General features: G+C 54.0%; 1 protein-coding gene across 1 annotated transcript; it reads left to right on the top strand.

Moving 5' to 3' along the window:
- Positions 1-1,991: 1,991 nt before the first annotated feature.
- DCHS1 (dachsous cadherin-related 1) lies at positions 1,992-21,645 on the top strand. Its single transcript, XM_054580586.1, has 20 exons — positions 1,992-3,861; positions 8,826-9,014; positions 9,111-9,342; positions 9,470-9,706; positions 10,045-11,070; positions 11,292-11,485; positions 11,698-11,794; positions 11,895-12,052; positions 12,245-13,109; positions 13,198-13,437; positions 13,590-13,715; positions 14,359-14,568; positions 15,506-16,384; positions 16,508-16,621; positions 16,793-17,004; positions 17,093-17,247; positions 17,420-17,550; positions 17,665-17,948; positions 18,299-18,437; positions 18,762-21,645. The coding sequence occupies exons 1-20, from the start codon at positions 2,074-2,076 to the stop codon at positions 21,371-21,373; spliced, it is 9,888 nt and encodes a 3,295-aa protein (XP_054436561.1). The 5' UTR covers positions 1,992-2,073; the 3' UTR covers positions 21,374-21,645.
- Positions 21,646-22,371: the final 726 nt, after the last annotated feature.

The raw sequence follows: 22,371 nt of genomic DNA, 5'->3' as shown, positions 1-22,371 counted from the left end.
GTAGACAGAGAAGTACAATGGAAGCAAGCGGTGGGGCATCACCATGTGAAGTCAAGACAAATAGACTTCAAGAAGCCAATGATCAGTAAGCCCATGTTCCAGAAAGATACCATAAGAGGAGGATTTTTTAAAAAGCACCCATTTGATGTAGAACATAGAAATGATTAGAATCTTAGTGAGAGCAGTATCATAGGAGAGGAAGCCTGGCTTCGTAAAGGGTGGGAGAGTGTGAGAAGTGAGAAACTGGAGGAAATTAATCAACCATTCAAAGGGGGTTGCTCTCACTTAGACACTAAATGCCTTCATGAGGCTTTAGGCTTCCTCCTTCTTGAACTTCAGCAGCATTTGAAACCCTGACTCCCTTTAGCCCCAGAGGCACCTCCCCTCTCTGGTTTGCTATCTGTCTCTTTCTCTCTCTGGCCACTTAAGGGTACTTTTGTCCAGCTGATGGTTCATGCTAGAAAACTGCCCATTATACTTCTCCTAGTACCTCATCCCCTGCCTTCAAATAGTCATCAAGCCCTGTCTGTTCTACCTCCTAAATCTCTTGCAGACGGATCCACCTCGGTCATTTTCATTGCAAACATTCATCGAAGTCATCAAAGCAGTGTCATGGCTTGGACTCCCACAAATGTGTTACAAGGGCTGTCCTAAAATAACTGTCCTGTCTGCATGCCCCTTGTTTTCCCAAGGTCAGCGACAGTGATCTTTACAAAATGTAAGCTATATCTTAGCACACCCCTTCTCAATATACTTTTGTAGCTTCCATTTGCTTTTAGGATAAGATCAAAATCATCGGTATGGCTTAAAAGTCCCCGCCCCATTTCACACTGTCGCCCCTAGCACTCTACATTTCACACACGCTGTCCCCTAACCATACCCAAAACACTCAGCCTTTCCTCAGTTTGGACTCTAAGCTTTTCCACAGTCTTTTCTCTCTTCCAAATGCTCTTTCCTTCCCATAACCTCTTCTCTGTCCACCATTGCCTAGCTAACAGTTACTCATTAAGTAGATCCCAACTTGACTGTCACTTCTCAGCAGCTCTCCCAGACTCTGTGTTAAGTCCCTCGTATGCTCTCACAGAACCCTGTACTTCTCCTCACAGCCCTCTTCAAACGCTTGTAATCACTTCTCCAGTTTCTGAACTGTAAACCCCATGAAGCCAGGGACTGTTATTTTAAAAGGTTTTTTTTATTTATATTTCGAGGGGGAAGAGGGAGGAGAAAAAGGAAGGGAAACATTGATGCAAGAGAGAAACATCGATTGGTTCCCTTTCGTACACACCCCAACCAGGGACTGAACCCATAACCCAAGCATGTGCACTGACTGGGAATTGAACCAGTGACCTTTTACTTTGTGGGACGATGCCCAACCCACTGATCCAAACCAGTGAAAGCATCCAGGGACTGTTTTCTTTATTTGTGGATGTGTCCCAAATGCCTCCACATAGTATATGTTCAATCTCTTGTTGAATGGAGAGGAAAATGGGACTAAGACAATATTACATGTATACTATATATTGTACTATATATACACACTCAAGTATGGGGAGACTTTGGCATATTTAAATGCTGATAGAAGTCTTCAGCAAAGAGGAAAAGGTTGAAAATTGAGGTGAGGCTCCCAAGCACATGGTTACTGAGGTGAGCACTGGTCCTGAATGAGAAGAAACATGAAAAGGGACTGGCCATATTTTAAAGTCTAGGGATGGAAGGAAGGGAGTCTGAGGGCATTTGGACCTGAACAATAGGAACAAAACAATCGGTTGGGAGACGGGTTAGGGTGGGATGGAAATCTGCCAGGGAAAGACTGGAGTGGGTCCCCAAGAGCCCGGAAGTGAGGGTTTCCTGGGCCCAGCGTGGGTATGAGGCAGCACAAGGCCTAGACCCCAGTCTCCTTGAACTGTTGATCCCTCCCCTGTCATGACCTTTTACCTTCTGCTTTTCTCCCAGGTCAGGGATCTTGTGCTGGAGCCAGAGCCCAAGTTGGACCTGATCCAAAGCCTGAGATCAGGCTGGGCCCAGAGCCTGGCCTCGAGCTGGAGCCCAAGTCACATCTGGTGTGCGCCTGTCATGCAGAAGGAGCCAGGCACTGCGCCTTCCTGCACTGGCATGCAGAGCCCCAGACCCCTCCGCCTGTTCCCACTGCTGCTACTGCTGCTGGGGGCCAGGGTGCCAGGTGCCTGGGGTCAGGCCGGGAGCTTGGACCTTCAGATTGATGAAGAGCAGCCAGCAGGCACACTTATAGGGGACATTAGTGCAGGGCTTCCGGCAGGCACGGCAGCACCTCCCATGTACTTCATTTCCGCGCAGGAGGGCAGCGGCGTGGGCACAGACCTGGCCATTGACGAACACAGTGGGGTGGTCCGTACAGCCCGCGTCTTGGACCGTGAGCGACGGGATCGCTACCGCTTCACTGCAGTCACTCCTGACGGTGCCACTGTGGAAGTTACTGTGCGAGTGGCTGACATCAATGACCATGCTCCAGCCTTCCCGCAGGCTCGTGCTGCCCTGCAGATACCTGAGCATACAGCTCTTGGCACCCGCTACCCGCTGGAGCCTGCTCGTGATGCAGATGCTGGCCGCCTAGGAACCCAGGGCTATGCGCTGTCTGGTGATGGGGCTGGAGAGACCTTCCGGCTGGAGACACGCCCCGGTCCAGATGGGGCCCCAGTGCCTGAGCTAGTAGTTACTGGGGAGCTGGACCGAGAGAACCGCTCACACTATATGCTGCACCTGGAGGCCTATGATGGTGGTTCACCCCCCCGGAGGGCCCAGGCCCTGCTAGACGTGACACTGCTGGACATCAATGACCATGCCCCAGCTTTCAATCAGAGCCGCTATCATGCAGTGGTGTCTGAGAGCCTGGCGCCCGGCAGCCCAGTCTTGCAGGTCTATGCATCTGATGCTGATGCCGATGCCAATGGTGCTGTGACTTATGAGATCAACCGGAGGCAGAGCGAGGGTGATGGACCCTTCTCCATCGATGCACACACGGGGCTGCTGCGGCTGGAGCGGCCACTGGACTTCGAGCAACGGCGGGTCCACGAACTGGTGGTGCAGGCCCGGGATGGTGGGGCTCACCCTGAGCTGGGCTCAGCTTTTGTGACTGTGCAAGTGCGAGATGCCAATGACAATCAGCCCTCCATGACTGTCATCTTCCTCAGTGCAGATGGTTCCCCCCGAGTGTCTGAGGCTGCTCCACCTGGCCAGCTTGTTGCTCGCATCTCTGTGTCAGACCCGGATGATGGTGACTTTGCTCATGTCAATGTGTCCCTGGAGGGTGGCGAGGGCCACTTTGCCTTAAGTACCCAGGACAGCGTCATCTACCTTGTGTGCGTGGCTCGCCAGCTGGATCGGGAGGAGCGAGATGCCTATAATTTGAGGGTTACCGCCACAGACTCAGGCTCACCCCCTCTGCGGGCTGAAGCTACCTTTGTGTTGCATGTCACTGATGTCAATGACAATGCACCCGCCTTTGACCGCCAGCTTTACCGACCTGAACCCCTGCCTGAGGTTGCACTGCCTGGCAGCTTCGTGGTGCGGGTGATGGCCCGGGATCCTGACCAGGGTACCAATGGTCAGGTCACCTATAGCCTAGCCCCAGGCACCCACACCCGCTGGTTCTCCATCGATCCCACTTCAGGCATCATCACCACGGCTGCCTCACTGGACTATGAGTTAGAACCCCAGCCACAGCTGATTGTGGTGGCCACAGATGGCGGGTTACCCCCTCTCACTTCTTCTGCCACAGTTATCGTGGCCCTACAAGATGTGAATGATAACGAGCCTCAGTTCCAGAGGACTTTCTACAATGCCTCACTGCCTGAGGGCACCCAGCCTGGAACCTGCTTCCTACAGGTAGGTAAGCCCTGCGCACAGCGGGATGCTGCTATGGGCAGGAGTGGATCAGAGGGCCACAGCAGAGCTCAGAGCAAGACCAGGCATCTCTTGATGATGACTTATGCCAGAGGGTTTGGTCCTATCCTGTGAGCTCCAAAGTCAGTGTAGAGTGTGAGAGTTGGTGAAAAGATGAGAGAGCAGGTACAAGAGCTGGGCCAGGTAATCTTGGTAGTTGAGGGAATTAAGATTGGGTCTAGAGAAAAAGCATCTGCGGTCAAGAATTAACTCATCCACTGTAAGTTCTGCACTGTGTTGGGCCCGGGGAACAAAGAAAGGAGACCGTCTTGTTACCAGGCAGGTACCAGTCTAGGTGGAGAGACACACCAGTAACTACTGTTATAGGAGGTGGCATGTGAGCTGCTGTGGGAGCCCAGAGGACAAGTCTTTGGAAAAGCAGTGAGATTTCATCAAGTGGATAATATGGGGTGTGTGAACAGACTCCCGGCCTGCAGAAAGAGCTGCAGAACACCATGGCGTGTTCAGAGGACTGCATTGTCCAGGTTGGCCTCAGCTGTGCTGATGAGAAAAAGCTGCGAGGAGATGAGACGAGATAGTAGATAGAGCAGATTACAAGCTTTGACTTTGTTTTAAAAATTACACGGAGCCAATGAGGGACTCGAGGAAATCTGCTATGTCTTTTAGAAAGATTGCTTTGGCTACACCATGGAGTGTGGATGCAGGAGGGGAGACTGGAGGCAGGGAGGCCTCTTAGGAGACTAACGCTTGAAGTGTTTATTTCTCAGAAGTCCACCAGACCCCTGAACATCTTCTCAGGGGCTCCCTGTTGGCTTAGATTTCCAGGCCAGTGCCTGGGCCTGGCTGACCTCCTCCCTTCTGGCCAGACTCTGGGTTTTTGCCTGCGTGCTGCTGTCCAGTTGCCACCCACACTCTCATGTGTTTACTGTGCTTCTTGGCCCAGGACCAGTGGGCTATGGTTTCCAAACTTCTTCCTCCTCACTAGTGGCTGAAGCAAGAGGGCAGATCTCCAGGTGGTTTCCTGGAGTTTTCACTCTTAGTAACCATAGGGAAACAGTGGTAAAAATAACCAGTGGGTGTTAGTTTTACATAATGGTTACAAGAAGTCCAGGCCAGGTGGGTCAGTTGGTTGGAGTGTTGTCCTGTACACCAAAAGGTTCAGTTCCCCGTCAGGGCACATAAATGGTTTCAGTCCCTTTTTGAGGCATGTACTAGAGACAGCAGCCAATCAATGGTTTTCTCTTTCTCCCTTCCTCTCACTCTAAAATCAATAAATAAACATATCCACGGGTGAGGATTAAAAAAAGAATTCTTAGCATTTGATTCACTCAATTTACATTTAGAGTATCTTGTGTTAAGGACCAGAATACAGTAATGAATGAGTCACTCCCCCCCACCACATGTGCTTCATAGAGTTTATACTCTAAGGGGGAGATTCATGTGCAAAGAAACAGTTTTACTGCAATAAGAAAACTCCCATGATGGGGATACATATGAAGTACAGACAGGCAATAGGAATGTTTTCCCAAAGGAAAGGACTCTTGAGCTCAGACTTAAAGGATAAACAGGAGTTTATGAGGGGACCAGACAGGGGGACAAGCAGAGGTGATGTGCACACAGGCGTGGGAAAGCCTGATTTGTTTGAGGGCCTACAGTGACTTAGTGGCTCTGGAGTTTAAGGTGGGAGATGGGAGAGTGGGAGATGAGACTGTTGGAGGGAGGGGGGGACAAACAGTGGAAAGTCCAGCGAAAAAAACAGGTTTGAACTTTTTCCTTAAGGAACACTGAAGCTTTCTGAGTAGAGGAGTAATATGATCATATTTGTTTTCTCAAAAAATGCTTTTGGCAATCGGTGTAAAGCAATGGTTCACAGCTGGAGGTGATTTTGCCCTCTGGAGGGGACATTTGGCAATGCCCAGAGACCTTTTTGATGGTCACAACTGGTACCTAGTGGGTAGAGGCCAGGGATCCTATAATGCACATGACAGCACCACAACAAAGAATTATCTGTTCCGAAATGTCAATTTTGCTGACATTGAGAAACTCTGGTGTACAGGAAGGACAAGAGGATCAGACAACTATGAAAAGGGAACTGTAACAGTCCAGGGGACAGACAACTCAGGCCTAGGTCAAGACAGTGATAATGGTGACAGAAAGAAATAGACAAATAGGAGAGATAGTGAGGATTTACTTAGTCCCTGGTTGATTGATATACCGGGAGAGGAAAAGGGAAGAACACATTTCTGGCTTGAGCAACTGCATGGATGGAAGAGTCATTAGAGAGGGGTTTGGAATGATCATGACTTTAGCTTTGGACAGGTTGTGTTTGAGGTGCCTGTGGGACATCCGAGTGGAGATGTTGAGCAGGCATCTGTATGTACAAGTTTGGAGCTCAGAGGAATGGTCTGGGTCAAAGAGCGGTGCTGGTCAAAGCCACGGAAGTGGAAGTGAAGGCCCTGAGTGAGTGTGTAGAGTGAGAAAAAGCCAAGGAGAAATTCCAGGGAACAAAAACGTGTAAGGCCAGGGATAGTAAGGGGAGGCAAAGGAAGATTGGGGGGTTGGGAGGAAGCAGTGGGAGAAGCGGGAGGGCATAATGTCAAGAAGTCAAAGTGGGAAAACACTTGGGAAGGAGGTCAGGATGGGGCCGATGCAGTAAGTTTGTGGTCTCTTCAGAACTTTAGAGAGTTCACAGATAAGGGTCTTTATTTTCTCCTTGAAACAGTGCATCTGATGAGAGCTAGGGGTGCAGTGGGGACAAGAGGAGAGAGATGAGGTCATGGCTTTCAGGAGAGGTTGCTGACACGGTTGGATTGTGCAGCAGGGCAGAGAGCCTCCTGAAATGGAGACTGTGCATTTGCAGTGAAACCTCTGAGCAGGGGCTGTATAGGCTGGGAAACTCAACTCTGCCTTGCTCATTTCCAGTCAATGGCCCCTGCGCCTTTTGGGGTCGGTTCCTGACAACTTCCCCTGACCGCTATTTATTGCTTTCTTCCTGCAGCGAGTCAGAGGGCAAAGGTCTGTAACAGCTTCTGGAGATGGTGCCGCAGCTGTGCTGCAGCCCGCAGGCTTAATGCAGGGGAAGTTTGTCTCCTGGGATATCCGGGCCCACGGCCACAGTAAAGAGTTGGAGCGGGAGCTGTTTCCAGGGTCCAGCCATGGCAGGGTCGTAGTGTCTCTTGGGAGGGTAAACAATGGCACAAATCACTTCTGTCAAGGGCCTGGGCAACCATTAGAAGTCCTTGGCCAGCCTTCTCCCTGAGCAACATTTTCTGGCCCAGAAAGGGGAACTCTCCAGCTTCCTTTTACAGCATATTATGACCCTGAGGCCCTTGTATCCACAAAGAGCACTTTGTCACAGGCTACCGCAGTCAGCACCAGCTAACTCACTATGGAGGCCCCAATGTGCACGGATGGTATAAAACTCAGTTTGAAAGAAGTTTTTGTTGTAAGACAGGGCAATCAGAGTGTCCGTTTACTCAATGAACAAATACACATAGAGGACCTAGGGTGTCGTGGCCCTGTCCTGGGCTCAGGAGCTCCCAGAATGGTGTCTCTTGCTGATCTGGCTCTGAAATGTTCAGAGGCTCCTGACATTGGTGACCAATCATTCAGCTTTTTTGGAACCAGTCAGGGAGATGGCCAAGATTTAACTAGGAAAGCCTTTCCCTACTTCTTAGTTTTGGGGAGCCCCCACAACTGAAGGACTTCAATATTGGACCTGCAATGTAGACCTGCAGTTCTCCCTCTCTTACTCCCAGTGAGGTGGGCCTGAGTAGTGAAGTGATGCTAAAGTGCAGGAGACATATCCACAAGTCCGTTGGGCAGACCCCGATCACTCCAGTGATCAGATTCCAGTAATAATCAGATCTCATTCTGTAATGACCAAACTCAATAAAGAGTAGGCCCTATGACATTAGGCTCAATAATTCTATGAGCTGGCTCTCTGCTTGGAGTGATTTAGTGATGGTTATTAACTCCCTGTGATCCACCAAGAATTTATGGTCACTATTCTTTAGCACTCTTATAAATACAGTTGGTCTTCATTCTTTGCAGGTCACTGTTTTTTTTAGCACTCTTATACATACAGTTGGTCCTTATTCTTTGCAGATTCTATATTTGTGAATTTGCTGACTTTCTAAAATTTATCTATTACCTCAAAATCAATACTCACGGAACTTTTGCAGTCACTCTCAAACATGCACAGGGTGATAAGTCACCCAACACACACATTCCCAGCTGAGGTGGCAAGGCTCTAGCTTCATGTTTCAGCTCTTATACTGTAAACAAGGGTCATTTATGAAGCCTATTTAGTGCCACTTTTTTTGGGGGGGGTATGCATTTATGTGTTTTCATTGGAGATTTTGCTATTTAAAAATGGTCCCCAAGTGTGGTGCTGAAACGCTGTCTAGTGTTCCTAAGAACAAGAAGGTTGTCATACACTTTATGGAGAAAATGCTCGAGTGGGAAAAAGTAGGTTTATAGTAGTTCGTATGGAAAAAGACATGCAGGTTAAATAAATAGTATCATAATACAAGAATCAAGCTCTGTGTTTTGCATACTCACAACTGTAAACCTACTTTTCCCACCCCTGTATGTGTGTTTAGATGAGCTTCATTCAGGTAAGAGTTATAATGCTATTAATCATGAGTTCAATGTTAATGAAGCAAAAATATATATTAAATCAGGTGTCTTTAAACAGAAACAAGATTATGTATTGACCAGTGGACAAAAATATTGTGATAAGAGGCTTACAGAAACCTAACACAGGTAATGAGGTCTGGACTAAGCTTGGGTTTTGGTGTATGTCCTCCTAGTCCCCTCTGCATGTACGCCATGCAGAGACTCTGAGCCCTGGCTGGCCCAGGGCCTGCTCCTTCTAATTGTCATGTAGCTCTGGCTTTCCTGGCCAAAAAGATGGAGCATCACTCACCCCAGCCTCTCCACAGGTAACAGCCACGGACGCAGACAGTGGCACATTTGGCCTCCTCTCCTATTCCTTGGGTGCCGGACTTGGGGCTTCGGGGTCTCCCCCTTTCCGCATTGATGCCCACACTGGTGATGTATGCACGACCCAGATCCTGGACCGTGACCAGGGGCCCTCAAGCTTTGATTTCACAGTGACGGCTGTGGATGGGGTGAGTGGGCAGACCATGCCAGGGTGGGATATTGGGATAGGGCATTCACCAGGGCCAGACAGGGCTCACCTGACTTATGGCTACATATCTCACCAGGGAGGTCTCAAGTCCATTGTGTACGTTAAGGTGTTTGTGTCAGATGAGAATGACAACCCACCTCAGTTCTATCCACGGGAGTATGTTGCCAGCCTCAGCGCCCAGAGTCCACCAGGCACAGCCGTGCTGAGGGTGCGTGCCCATGACCCTGACCAGGGACCCCATGGGCGACTCTCCTACCATATCCTGGCTGGCAATAATCCCCCACTGTTTGCCTTGGATGAGCACTCAGGTAAGGATCCTGCCATTTCCAGAGTCTATCTCCCACCCTATCCCTTGCCCACCTGCGTAAACGAAGTACTGCCTCCCTTCCAGCTCTCTTGTTTCCTTATACATCTCTGCTCTTTCCCTCCTCCCAGGGCTGTTGACAGTAGCCTGGCCCTTGGCCAGACAGGCCAACTCTGTGGTGCAGCTGGAGATTGGGGCTCAGGACGGAGGTGGCCTGCAGGCAGAGCCCAGTGCCCGAGTCAACATCAGCATTGTGCCTGGAACCCCCATACCACCCATATTTGAACAACTACAGTATGTCTTTTCTGTGCCAGAGGATGTGGCACCAGGCACCAGTGTGGGCATAGTCCAGGCACACAACGCACCAGGTATTATTTATCATTATACCCACTTGGTGCCATACTGAGACACCCCCATATAACCCTCAAGCTACATACATCTCAGGGTACCCCAAATAGCCCCATTATAAAACTCTCTGGTTCCAGTTCCTGACACCTCATTGGGCCTGTGCAGGTGCTCCTCTGCTTCACCCCCAGGCACATGAATATCACCTAGTGCCACCCAGCACTGCTCAGTATACTCCTCCCCTAATCCTTTGAAAGACACAAGTGTGAGCACTGTGCAGCCCGCCTTGGGATCAGAGTCTGACACCAACTCAATAGGTGTCCCTCCATCTCTTTCCTGACCCCCCTCTCCTCCTCCCTAGGTCGCCTGGGGCCTGTGACTATGGCCCTATCAGGTGGGGATCCCCGAGGACTCTTCTCCCTAGATGGGGCCTCAGGGCTGTTACAAACACTGCGCCCTCTGGACCGGGAGCTGCTGGGGCCAGTGCTGGAGCTGGAGGTGCGGGCAGGCAGTGGAGTGCCCCCAGCTTTCGCTGTAGCTCGGGTGCGTGTGCTGCTGGATGACGTGAATGACAACTCCCCGGCCTTCCCTGCACCCGAAGACACAGTGTTGCTGCCTCCAAGCACTGCCCCAGGGACCATCATCTATACACTGCGTGCTCTGGACCCTGACTCAGGCATTAACAGTCGAGTCACTTTTAATCTTCTTGCTGGAGGCGGTGGGATCTTCACCGTGGACCCCACCACAGGCCATGTACGACTTATGGGACCTCTGGGGTCTCCAGGGGGGCCAGCGCATGAGCTGGACCTGGAGGCCCGGGATGGGGGCTCCCCATCCCGCACCAGCCACTTTCAACTGCGGGTGGTGGTACAGGACTTGGGGAGCCGTGGGCTGGCTCCCCACTTCGACAGCCCTACCTACCGTGTGGACCTGCCCTCAGGCACCACCCCTGGAACTCAGGTCCTACAAGTGCAGGCTCGAGCACCTGATGGAGGCTCCATCACCTACCACCTTTTAGGAGATGGGCCAAGTAACCCTTTCGGCCTAGAACCACAGAGTGGGTGGCTATGGGTGCGGACAGCACTGGACCGTGAGGCCCAGGAGTTGTACACACTGAAGGTAATGGCAGTGTCTGGGTCCAAAGCTGAGTTGGGGCAGCAGACAGGCACAGCCACCGTAAGGGTCAGCATCCTCAGCCAGAATGACCACAGTCCCCGCTTGTCTGAGGAGCCCACATTCCTGGTTGTGGCAGAGAACCAGCCCCCAGGTACCAGTGTGGGCCGGGTCTTTGCCACTGACCGAGACTCAGGACCCAATGGACGGCTGACCTACAGCCTGAGGCAGGTGTCAGAAGACAGCAAGGCCTTCCGCATCCATCCCCAGACTGGTGAGTACTGGCACCCAAATTCTGACACCGCATTGCCTCATCCTCAGATTGATGAACACCCACACAGGATGCCCAGAGCCTGGTCACAAAGACCAGCACTGAGCCTGGAGTTTCATCCTAGGATTCCCTCCCACACACCCCAGACCCCAGCTTCTCAGTCACAGGCCTCTGGCTCTGCATCTCTAGCTATCCCATACATGATCCCTCTCCTGCATTCCCAGGAGAAGTGGCCACACTCCAAACCCTGGACCGTGAGCGGCAGAGCAGCTACCAGCTCCTGGTGCAGGTGCAGGATGGGGGGAGCCCACCCCGCAGTACCACAGGCACTGTGCACATCGCAGTGCTGGACCTCAACGACAACAGCCCCACCTTCCTCCAGGCTTCAGGGGCTGCTGGCGGAGGCCTTCCCGTACAGGTATGTGAGGTGGAAGGACCCTGTCCTGAAGAAGTAAGAGGGAATGGGCATTTCTCCATACAGCTGTAGGTGTAGGTAAGAGAGACTGCTTTTTGAAACAGGTGTGAGAGCAAAAAAGGGGGTCTGCCTGCATACGGGTGAGGGGAACTCCATCCTGAGCTGTCTCAAGAACAGGAAAGAGACAACTGTAGGTGAGTTGTATGTCCCCACAGGTACCAGATCGCGTGCCTCCAGGAACACTGGTGACCACTTTGCAGGCCAAGGATCCGGATGAGGGGGAGAATGGGACCATCCTGTACACGCTGACCGGTATGGGGGTGGAGAGACAGGAGTTGATGGGTGTGGAACACCCTCATGACCTGCCCAGCTCTTGGACCCAGGCCCTAACCCTTCCGCTCCCTGTCCCCAGGTCCTGGCTCAGAGCTCTTCTCTCTGCACCCTCACTCAGGGGAGCTGCTCACTGCGGCACCCCTGATCCGAGCAGAGCGGCCCCACTATGTGCTGATGCTGAGCGCTCACGACCAAGGCAGCCCTCCTCGGAGCTCCAGCCTCCAGCTGCTGGTGCAGGTATGGCTGCCCCTTCTCCAGTCTGTCCACTTGGCCACCTCTGTGGGCCTCCTCTAGTAGCTCCACTTCCACTGGGTTCTTTTCCCCTCTTCTCAATCTACTCTGAGCACCCTTCCTGCTACCCGTCAGGCCAACCCAGAACCCCTTTTACACGAGTCTCCCAATTTCTTCCTCTGCCTCGGTCCATAACAGGTGCTGCCCTCAACTCACTCCGCTGAGCCCCCGCCAGATCTTTCAGAGCCTGACCCCGCAGCACCCGTGCCTGTTGTGCTGACAGTCACAGCTGCCGAGGGCCTGCAGCCCGGCTCCCTGTTGGGCTCGGTGGCGCAGCCAGAGCCTGCGGGGGTGGGAGCACTCACCTACACTCTGGTGGGCGGCGCGGACCCAGACGGCACCTTCGCGCTGGACGCGGCCTCAGGGCGCCTGTACCTGGCGCGGCCGCTGGACTTCGAGGCTGGCCCGGCGTGGCGCTCGCTCACAGTGCGCGCCGAGGGACTAGGGGGCGCGGGCGCGCGACTGCTGCGTGTACAGGTGCGCGTGCAAGATGAGAACGAGCACGCGCCGGCCTTCGCTCGAGACCCGCTGGCGCTGGCGCTGCCGGAGAACCCGGAGCCCGGAGCGGCGCTATACACTTTCCGCGCCTCTGACGCCGACGGGCCAGGTCCCAACAGCGACGTGCGCTACCGCCTGCTGCGCCAGGAGCCGCCCACGCCTGCGCTGCGTCTGGACGCGCGTACTGGGGCGCTGAGCGCCCCGCGGGGCCTGGACCGCGAGACCACGCCAGCAATGCTACTGCTCGTGGAAGCCACTGACCGGCCTGCTAATGCTAGCCGTCGCCGCACAGCGCGCGTCTCCGCGCGTGTCTTTGTCACGGATGAGAATGACAATGCCCCCGTCTTCACCTCGCCCTCACGCGTGCGCCTCCCGGAAGATCAGCCACCTGGGCCGGTGGCGCTGCACGTGGTAGCTTGGGACCCGGACCTGGGTGAGGCCGCACGTGTGACCTATCGTCTTGCTGCTGGGGGGGACGGTTACTTCCGGCTACATTCTGGCACTGGTGAGTTAGGTCCAGTGGCCTGGGACAAGGAGGGTGTGAATGTGGAGAGAGTAAGAAGGTTTTCTTCCAATCTGCCCTACTCACCTAGGAGCGTTGTCCGTGGTGCGTCCCCTGGACCGCGAACAGCGAGCTGAGCACGTTCTGACAGTGGTTGCTTCCGACCACGGCTCCCCTCCGCGCTCAGCCACGCAGCTCCTGACGGTCAGTGTCGCTGACATCAATGACGAGGCACCTGCTTTCCAGCAACAGGAGTACAGCGTCATTTTGCGGGAGAACAGCCCACCTGGCACATCTCTTCTAACTCTGCGGGCAACCGACCCTGACCTGGGTAAGAGCTTGGGTGGGTGTGGGGAGGTGAGTTGAGAGAGGGATGGACTGGAGCAAGAAAGGGCAAAGAAAGAAGTGTATGTATGTATGTATGTATGTATGTATGTATGTATAATTTGTCCTCTGCTCATCCTTCATGCTGCTCCTTCTCAGGAGCTAATGGGCAAGTGACCTATGGAGGCATCTCTGGTGAAAGCTTCTCCCTGGACCCAGACACTGGTGTTCTTACAACTCTTCGGGCGCTGGATCGGGAGGAACAGGAAGAGATCAACCTGACAGGTACACACTGACAGGATCCCACAAGCCAGAGAGGAGTTGTCAGCACCAGTGTTACATAGGCAGAGCCACCAAATTACCTTCTTGAAGCTTCCACCCATTGCACCGCAGCATCTATTATATTTTTGGATCTTTTGGGGGAGTCAGCAGTTTGTCAAAGCGCAAAGTCAGCTGACTTCTAGGCTGTCACCAGTGTGGTCACACAAACTCTCAAGTGCATAATGTCACAATCATGTCCTGTAGGATTCCCTCAGATTATACTGCACACATTTAGCAGAGGAGCATATCATAATTGAGTCCCTGAGAGGTGAAGTGACTTGCTTAAGCTAGCACAGCTTAAAAGTGGCAAAGCTGGAACTTGAACCCAGACCTTTTGATATGTCAGCCCCTTTTCTGTCACACTCCCACTAATCCAAGGGACATCTTGCATGCACCAAGCATGGGAAGTGGGAGGAAAATAACATCTCTGACAGCCATATGTTTAGGTGTACATGTCCACATGTAGGTACCTGTGCACTTGTAGGGTGTGGAGAGAGGGACATATGTTTCCTGTGTGTACCTGGTGAACACATATGAACACTATGTGGAGTGGACTTCTCCAGAGAATGGGAGCAGGCTAGAGTTCACTGATTTTGCTTCTTCATAGTGTATGCCCGGGACAGGGGGTCACCCCCGCTGTTGACCCATGTCACAGTGCGTGTTGCTGTGGAGGATGAGAATGACCATGCCCCAACCTTTGGGAGTGCCCATCTCTCCCTGGAAGTGCCTGAGGGCCAGGACCCCCAGACCCTTACCACGCTGCGGGCCTCTGACCCAGATGTGGGAGCCAATGGGCAGTTGCAGTACCGCATCCTGGGTGAGAATCTTCCCAGTACCCACATGCCCAGCTCTACCCCTTGTCCGTCAGTGTGTCGGGGACTCCTTTTTCTTCTCTATATGTAGCCCTCTTTTTCTTTCATGCATGTATTTCTAGGTCTTTATCTCCTTCTTTGTCTCTTTTTTTGTTTGTTTTTTGTTCATTCTTGTCTCTCCCTGTAGAACAGTTGTTCTCAAACCTTTTGGTCTCAGGAACTCTTAACATTCTTAGTTTTTGACATTTCTGAAGAGCTTTTGTTTAAATAATAATATGATATCACATTATAATATAAATATATCGGTATATAAATGTATAAATATTTACTATATTAGATATTAAAGCTGAGTAAATTATAAAATATCGCAAAGCAAGCCAATGAAGTATACTATGTTAGGGTTTCAAATAACAGTTTGTTGGACAATAATGAGGTTGTTGAGTTATAGCAGGTGTAACTGAAGGTAAGCCAGCAAAAACTGGATGAATTTCTGAACATATTTATGTTGTAAACTTTCTACCTGGAATATTCTAGAAAACACAAGAATATATAAGCACACATTCCATTAACCATCCAACTGATGATGTCACACATGTCTTATACCATCTGGACTCCACTATACATTTGTGACAATGAGAATGAAAAATGCATGTAATGTCTTTGTCTGACAATAAAAATAGTTTTGATCTTATGTACTCCCTTGAAAGGGCCTCAGGGGACTCCCAGGAGTTCCCCAACCACTAAGATCAGCTGCTTTATAACATCTTCCTTTATCTTCTGTGTTTCTCTGCCTTTCTCCCAATTTCTTCTCTTTCTTTCTTTTCTCCTCTCCTTTCTCTCCCTTCCCTCCCCTCTATCCCATTCTTTGCTGTTAGCTGTAAATCAGCTGCACTCCCATGGGCTGATACACGTATGTTTATGTGTGCATGCCCTCCTCTGCAGATGGAGACCCATCAGGAGCCTTTATCTTAGATCTAGCCTCTGGGGAATTTGGCACTATGAGACCACTAGACCGGGAGGTGGAACCAGCATTCCAGCTGCGGATAGAAGCCCGGGATGGAGGCCAGCCAGCTCTCAGTGCCACTCTGCTTGTGACAGTGACGGTGTTGGATGCCAATGACCATGCTCCAGCCTTTCCTGTGCCTGCCTACTCTGTGGAGGTGCCTGAGGATGCACCTTCAGGGACTGTCCTGTTGCAGCTACAGGCTCATGACCCTGATGCTGGGGCCAATGGCCATGTGACCTACTACCTTGGTTCAGGTGCAGCAGGAATCTTCCTGCTGGAGCCCAGCTCTGGGGAATTGCGCACAGCTGCAGCCCTAGACAGAGAGCAGTGTCCCAGCTATGCCTTTTCTGTGAGTGCAGTAGATGGCGCAGCTGCTGGGCCCCTGAGCACCACGGTGCCTGTCACCATCACAGTGCGTGATGTCAATGACCATACACCCACCTTCCCCACCAGTCCCCTGAGGCTGCGCCTGCCCCGTCCAGGCCCCAGCCTCAGCACCCCGACCCTGCCTCTGGCCACTCTGAGAGCCGAAGACCGTGACGCTGGTGCCAATGCCTCCATCCTCTATCGGCTGGCAGGCACACCCCCTCCTGGCACCACTGTGGACTCCTACACTGGTGAAATCCGTGTGGCCCGCTCCCCTATATCCCTGGGTCCCCGGGATCGTGTTCTCTTCATTGTGGCCACTGACCTTGGCCGTCCTGCTCGCTCTGCCACCGGCGTGGTCATTGTTGGGCTACAGGGGGAGTCTGAACGTGGACCCCGCTTTCCCCGTGCTAGTAGCGAGGCTGTGCTCCGTGAGAATGCACCTCCAGGTGGGTCTCCAACCACATCTCCTAGCTTTATATCTCTGCATGGGCTGGATTACTCACTGCAAATGACCCCCAAACTCCCTCAGTCTAGCGCTCACAGTCCAATCAGTACCATTCTCTCTGCAGGGACTCCCATTGCCTCCCCCAAGGCTGTCCATGCAGGGGGCTCAAATGGACCGATTACCTACAGCATTCTCAGTGGGAATGAGAAAGGGACATTCTCCATCCAGCCTAGCACAGGTAAGGGGCAAGAGCAGGGGGCTCTGTGAAGGGACAGACTCCTGGGAGAGCTCCCCTTCAGGCCCAAGGGGGCTCTGGTAGGGGAGGAGCTGCCCTTGAGTAAGAGGCCTCAGAAAGGGAGGCTCCAGGGCAAGGAAGGGGCTGTCAGTGATGCATTCTGCCTCCTCCCAGGTGCCATCACAGTTCGCTCAGCAGAGGGACTGGACTTTGAGGCAAATCCACGGCTGCGACTGGTGCTGCAGGCAGAGAGTGGAGGAGCTTTTGCCTTCTCTGTGCTGACCCTAACCCTGCAAGATGCCAATGACAATGCTCCCCGCTTCCTGCAGCCCCACTACGTGGCCTTCCTTCCCGAGTCCAGGCCATTGGACGGGCCCCTGCTGCAGGTATGGGATATGATGGGAAGATGGGGGGCAGGCCTGATGAGACTTCTCTGTGCCCAGGTCAGTGCCAGCAGCCTCCTACTTTCACCAGGTGGAGGCAGATGACCTGGATCAAGGCCCCAGTGGACAGATTTCCTATAGTCTGGCTGCATCCCAGCCAGCACGGGGATTGTTCCATGTAGACCCAGCCACAGGCACTATCACTACCACAGCCATCCTGGACCGTGAGATCTGGGCAGAAACACGGTGAGCCCTGACTCTGTAGACCCCATGACCCCTTCCTGCGCCCATCCAGCTGCAAGCCCTGCCTTGAATCCCCCTCAGTCTAGACCACACCCTGAATCACTCTAGCCCTGCCCAGTGTTCTTCCTTATCCTCAGACTCCTTCCCCGATTGTGCTCCCCCTGATTGTGTCCAGGCTGGTACTGATGGCCACAGACAGAGGAAACCCAGCTCTGGTGGGCTCAGCTACCCTGACGGTGATGGTCATCGACACCAATGACAATCGCCCCACCATCCCCCAGCCCTGGGAGCTTCGAGTATCTGAAGGTGAGGCTGGGTAAAGTAAGAGGTACAAAGGGTGGTAGGGCAGCACTGTTCACCATTCTGGAGCTCCAGGGGTGTCTGGGACCTCGCCAAACACATTTGTCCTGTGTATTACAGATACACTATTGGGCTCAGAGATTGCACAGGTCACAGGGAATGACGTGGACTCTGGACCAGTGCTGTGGTATGTGCTGAGCTCATCTGGACCCCAGGATCCTTTCAGCGTAGGCCGCTATGGAGGCCGTGTCTCCCTCACAGGCCCCCTGGACTTCGAGCAGCATGACCGCTACCACTTGCAACTGCTAGCACGTGATGGACCTCATGAGGGCGTTGCCAACCTTACGGTGTTTGTGGAGGACGTCAATGACAATGCACCCGTGTTCTCACAGAGCCTCTACCAGGTACCAGTGCACCTAGAAGTCCCCACATCTGAACCCAGGGTTGTTTGTGTTGGAGAGAAGTGAGGAGGTTAGAAGAGCCTGAGATAGGCTGGACCTTAGAACTGACCTGAGGATGGAGCTCTGGGAGTGGGAGGTCCCATCTTATACCAGCCTTGCCATTCCTGGGAACTGTACCCAAGTTTTTTGTTCCATGCCCCAGAAAGGGGAAAGGGGGGGCAATCAAATACTGAGACATATGGGCTCCAAGTTGGAATGGATGCCAAGTAGGGCCCATGGGACCAAACCTCCAGAACACAGGCTGAATGAATGGTAGGGCAGCATGGCCATAAACATTTGTGCTCATACCCCAGGTGACGCTGCTTGAGCACACGCTCCCAGGCAGTGCCATTCTTTCCGTCTCTGCCACTGATCGGGACTCAGGTGCCAATGGTCACATCTCCTACCACCTGGCTTCCCCTGCTGAAGGCTTCAGTGTTGACCCCAATAACGGTGCGTCCTTCCTGGGATCTGACCCCTTATCTTTGACTGTGGGCCATAGTCTGACCTCATTCCTACAATTTGTTGCCCGAACTCTTAACTCCTGGATCTCTAACCCAGGGAGGACATTTTTCCTCCTTTGTCTCTGTTTTAAGCCTTGCATGTCTAGAAGCTGTTCCCTGAATCCTGGAGGCCATCCCACAATCTCCCAGCACACAGGCTATTCCCTGGAGTCTGACTTCTAGGGCCATTTCCTGGGTCCCGAAGGGTCACTTCCTCGGCTCACCCATAGACCCTGCTGAATGCATGTTTCTATCCATTCCCTTCTCTTCTCAGGGACCTTGTTCACGACAGTGGGAACAGTGGCCTTGGGCCATGAGGGGCTAGGAGTGGTGGATGTGGTGCTGGAAGCCCGAGACCAGGGGATGCCAGGCCGAGCAGCCCGAGCCACAGTGCATGTGCAGCTGCAGGATCAGAATGACCACACGCCAAGCTTCACATTGCCACACTATCGTGTGGCTGTGACTGAGGATCTGCCCCCTGGCTCCACCCTGCTCACGCTGGAGGCCACAGATGCTGACGGAAGCCGCTCCCATGCCACCGTGGACTATAGCATCGTCAGTGGCAACCGGGGCCGAGTCTTCCAGCTGGAACCCCGGCTTGCTGAAGCTGGGGAGAGTGGTGGACTGGGCCCCCAGGCGCTGGGATGCCTGGTGTTACTTGAGCCTCTAGATTTTGAAAGCTTAACCCAGTACAATCTAACTGTGGCTGCAGCTGACCGGGGACAGCCACCCCGCAGCTCAGCTGTACCAGTAACCGTCACCGTGCTGGACGTCAATGACAATCCACCCGTTTTCACCCGAGCAGCCTACCGCGTGGCAGTATCTGAAGACACGCCTGTTGGAGCTGAGCTGCTGCATGTGGAGGCCTCTGATGCTGACCCAGGCCCTCATGGCCTTGTACGTTTCACCCTCAGCTCGGGTGACCCCTCAGGGCTCTTTGAGCTGGATGAGAACTCAGGTGCCTTGCGACTGGCCCGCCCCTTGGACTGTGAGACCCAGGCTCGACATCAGCTTGTAGTGCAAGCTGCCGACCCTGTGGGGGCACACTTTGCTCTGGCACCAGTGACCATTGAGGTCCAGGATGTGAATGACCATGCCCCAGCCTTCCCACTGAGCTTGCTCAGCACCAGCCTGGCGGAGAACCAGCCTCCAGGCACTCTTGTGACCACACTGCATGCAATTGATGGGGATGCCGGGGCTTTTGGCAGGCTCCGCTACAGCCTGTTGGAGGCTGGGCCAGGGCCTGAGGGACGTGAGGCATTTGCACTGAACAGCTCTACAGGGGAGCTGCGGGCCCGAGTGGCCTTCGACTATGAGCACACAGGAAGCTTCCAGCTACTGGTGGGTGCTGCCGATGCTGGGAATCTCTCAGCCTCAGTCACTGTGTCAGTGCTGGTGACTGGCGAGGATGAGTATGACCCAGTATTCCTGGCTCCAGCTTTCCACTTCCAAGTGCCAGAAGGTGCCCGGCGTGGCCACAGCCTGGGTCATGTGCAGGCCACAGACGAGGATGGAGGTGCCGATGGCCTGGTGCTCTATTCCCTTGCCACCTCTTCTCCCTACTTTGGTATCAACCAGACTACAGGTGCCCTGTATCTGAGGGTGGACAGCCGGGCACCAGGCAGTGGAACAGGCCCCCCTGGGGGCGGGGGCCGTACCCGGCGAGAGGCACCACGGGAGCTGAGGCTGGAGGTGGTGGCACGGGGGCCTCTACCTGGTTCAAGGAGTGCCACAGTGCCTGTGACTGTGGATATCACCCACACTGCACTGGGCCTGGCACCTGACCTCAACCTGCTATTGGTGGGGGCTGTGGCAGCCTCCCTGGGAGTGGTGGTAGTTCTTGCATTGGCGGCCCTTGTCCTCGGCCTGGTGAGAGCTCGTAGCCGCAAGGCGGAGGCAGCACCTGGTCCAATGTCACAGGCAGCACCCCTGGCCAGTGGCTCCCTGCAGAAGCTAGGCCGGGAGCCACCCAGCCCACCACCCTCAGAGCACCTGTATCACCAGACTCTCCCCAGCTATGGTGGGCCAGGAGCTGGAGCTCCCTATCCCCGGGGTGGCTCCCTGGACCCTTCCCATTCAAGCGGCCGAGGCTCCGCTGAGGCTGCGGAGGATGACGAGATCCGCATGATCAACGAGTTCCCCCGTGTGGCCAGTGTGGCCTCTTCCCTGGCTGCCCGTGGCCCCGATTCAGGCATCCAGCAGGATGCAGATGGACTGAGTGACACATCCTGTGAGCCGCCTGCCCCTGACACCTGGTATAAGGGCCGAAAGGCAGGGCTGCTGTTGCCAGGTGCAGGAGCCACTCTGTACCGAGAAGAGGGCCCTCCAGCCACTGCCACGGCCTTCCTGGGGGGCTGTGGCCTGAGCCCTGCACCCACCGGGGACTATGGCTTCCCAGCAGATGGCAAGCCATGCGTGGCAGGGGCACTGACGGCCATTGTAGCTGGTGAAGAGGAGCTCCGTGGCAGCTATAACTGGGACTACCTGCTGAGCTGGTGCCCTCAGTTCCAGCCGCTGGCCAGCGTGTTCACGGAGATCGCCCGGCTCAAGGATGAAGCGCGTCCATGTCCCCCGGCTCCCCGTATTGACCCACCACCCCTCATCACTGCCGTGGCCCACCCCGGGGCCAAGTCTGTGCCCCCCAAGCCAGCCAGCACAGCTGCAGCCCGGGCCATCTTCCCACCAGCCTCTCACCGCTCCCCCATCAGCCACGAAGGCTCCCTGTCCTCAGCTGCCATGTCCCCCAGCTTCTCACCCTCACTGTCTCCTCTGGCTGCTCGCTCACCTGTTGTCTCGCCATTTGGGGTGGCCCAAGGCCCCTCAGCCTCAGCACTCAGCGCAGAGTCTGGCCTGGAGCCACCCGATGACACAGAGCTGCACATCTAGCTGTGGCCCAGGCTGGGCCCCGACCTGGGATGCGCATAGTGTCCCCAATGCAGGCCCCATCTGAGCCTGCCCTGGGCAGCCTCGGACCACGATTGGCCACAGGGGAGACCAGCTCCCCATCCCACGCTCCTCCAGCGGAGGCAGGTCGCATGTCTAACCCCGGCCTTGTCAGAGCAGCAGCACCGCAGAGGCCCTGTGGGCACTGACCTGTGGCCAGGTCCAATGTGGGGAGAAATATGAAGGAGGCAGCAGCCCTGGGTTCTCCTCGGTGAGGGCTTCCTGTCCTGTGCCAGCACCCTGAGATGGAGCTGAGACTTTATTTATTGGGGGGAAGGGGTATGGGGGAGGCCCTCCAACCTGTTTGGGCCCAGCCTCTTTGGGTTCCACCGATACTCCTGCCCCTGCCCAGAACCAAGTGCCAATTCTCACTCTGGAGCCTTAATAAACTGCAGTTTGTATCCAGCGTCCGGCTCAGTTCTGTGGGGGGCCAGAGGAGTGGGGGGATGATTGGAAGGCACGTGGCATATTGTGGACACCTCAGGAGGCAAAGAGGGATGGTGGACATGAATGAGCATCTAGGGTGGGGATGGCACTGGGAGCCATCTCTGCAATCGACCTTTCCCCCACACAGGCAGGGGGCCAGGAAGTAGGCAGACAATGATTGAGAGAGAGAGTGGTTGGGAGAAAAGAGATCGTAGGGATAATTAGCTCTAGGCTTTGAGTTCTTCAAGGAGGTGGGAGGTGGATACAGACACAGCTAAGTGGTTTCTGTGTTTTTCTTGGGGCCACTATATGTGCACATGTAATAGGAGCTCAGATTTGTTGAGCCTTTGCCCTCAGACTCTAATGAGGGATTTGCCTGTTTTATCTGTAAATTTGCACTGCAAACTTATGAGACCACTTTTAATATAACGGTGTAATCTAAATGAAGAAACTTGGGGTCTGAGAGGGTCAGTGAATTTCCTGACGTACAGCTAGGAGGAACCCCGGCCTCGGGT

This window comes from Pteronotus mesoamericanus, unplaced genomic scaffold (genome assembly GCF_021234165.1).
Source record: "Pteronotus mesoamericanus isolate MK-2021 breed Mesoamerican mustached bat unplaced genomic scaffold, CSHL_Meso_final contig_591, whole genome shotgun sequence".
Classification (NCBI taxonomy): Eukaryota; Metazoa; Chordata; class Mammalia; order Chiroptera; family Mormoopidae; genus Pteronotus; species Pteronotus mesoamericanus.
This window is presented reverse-complemented; position numbering and strand designations above follow the sequence as displayed.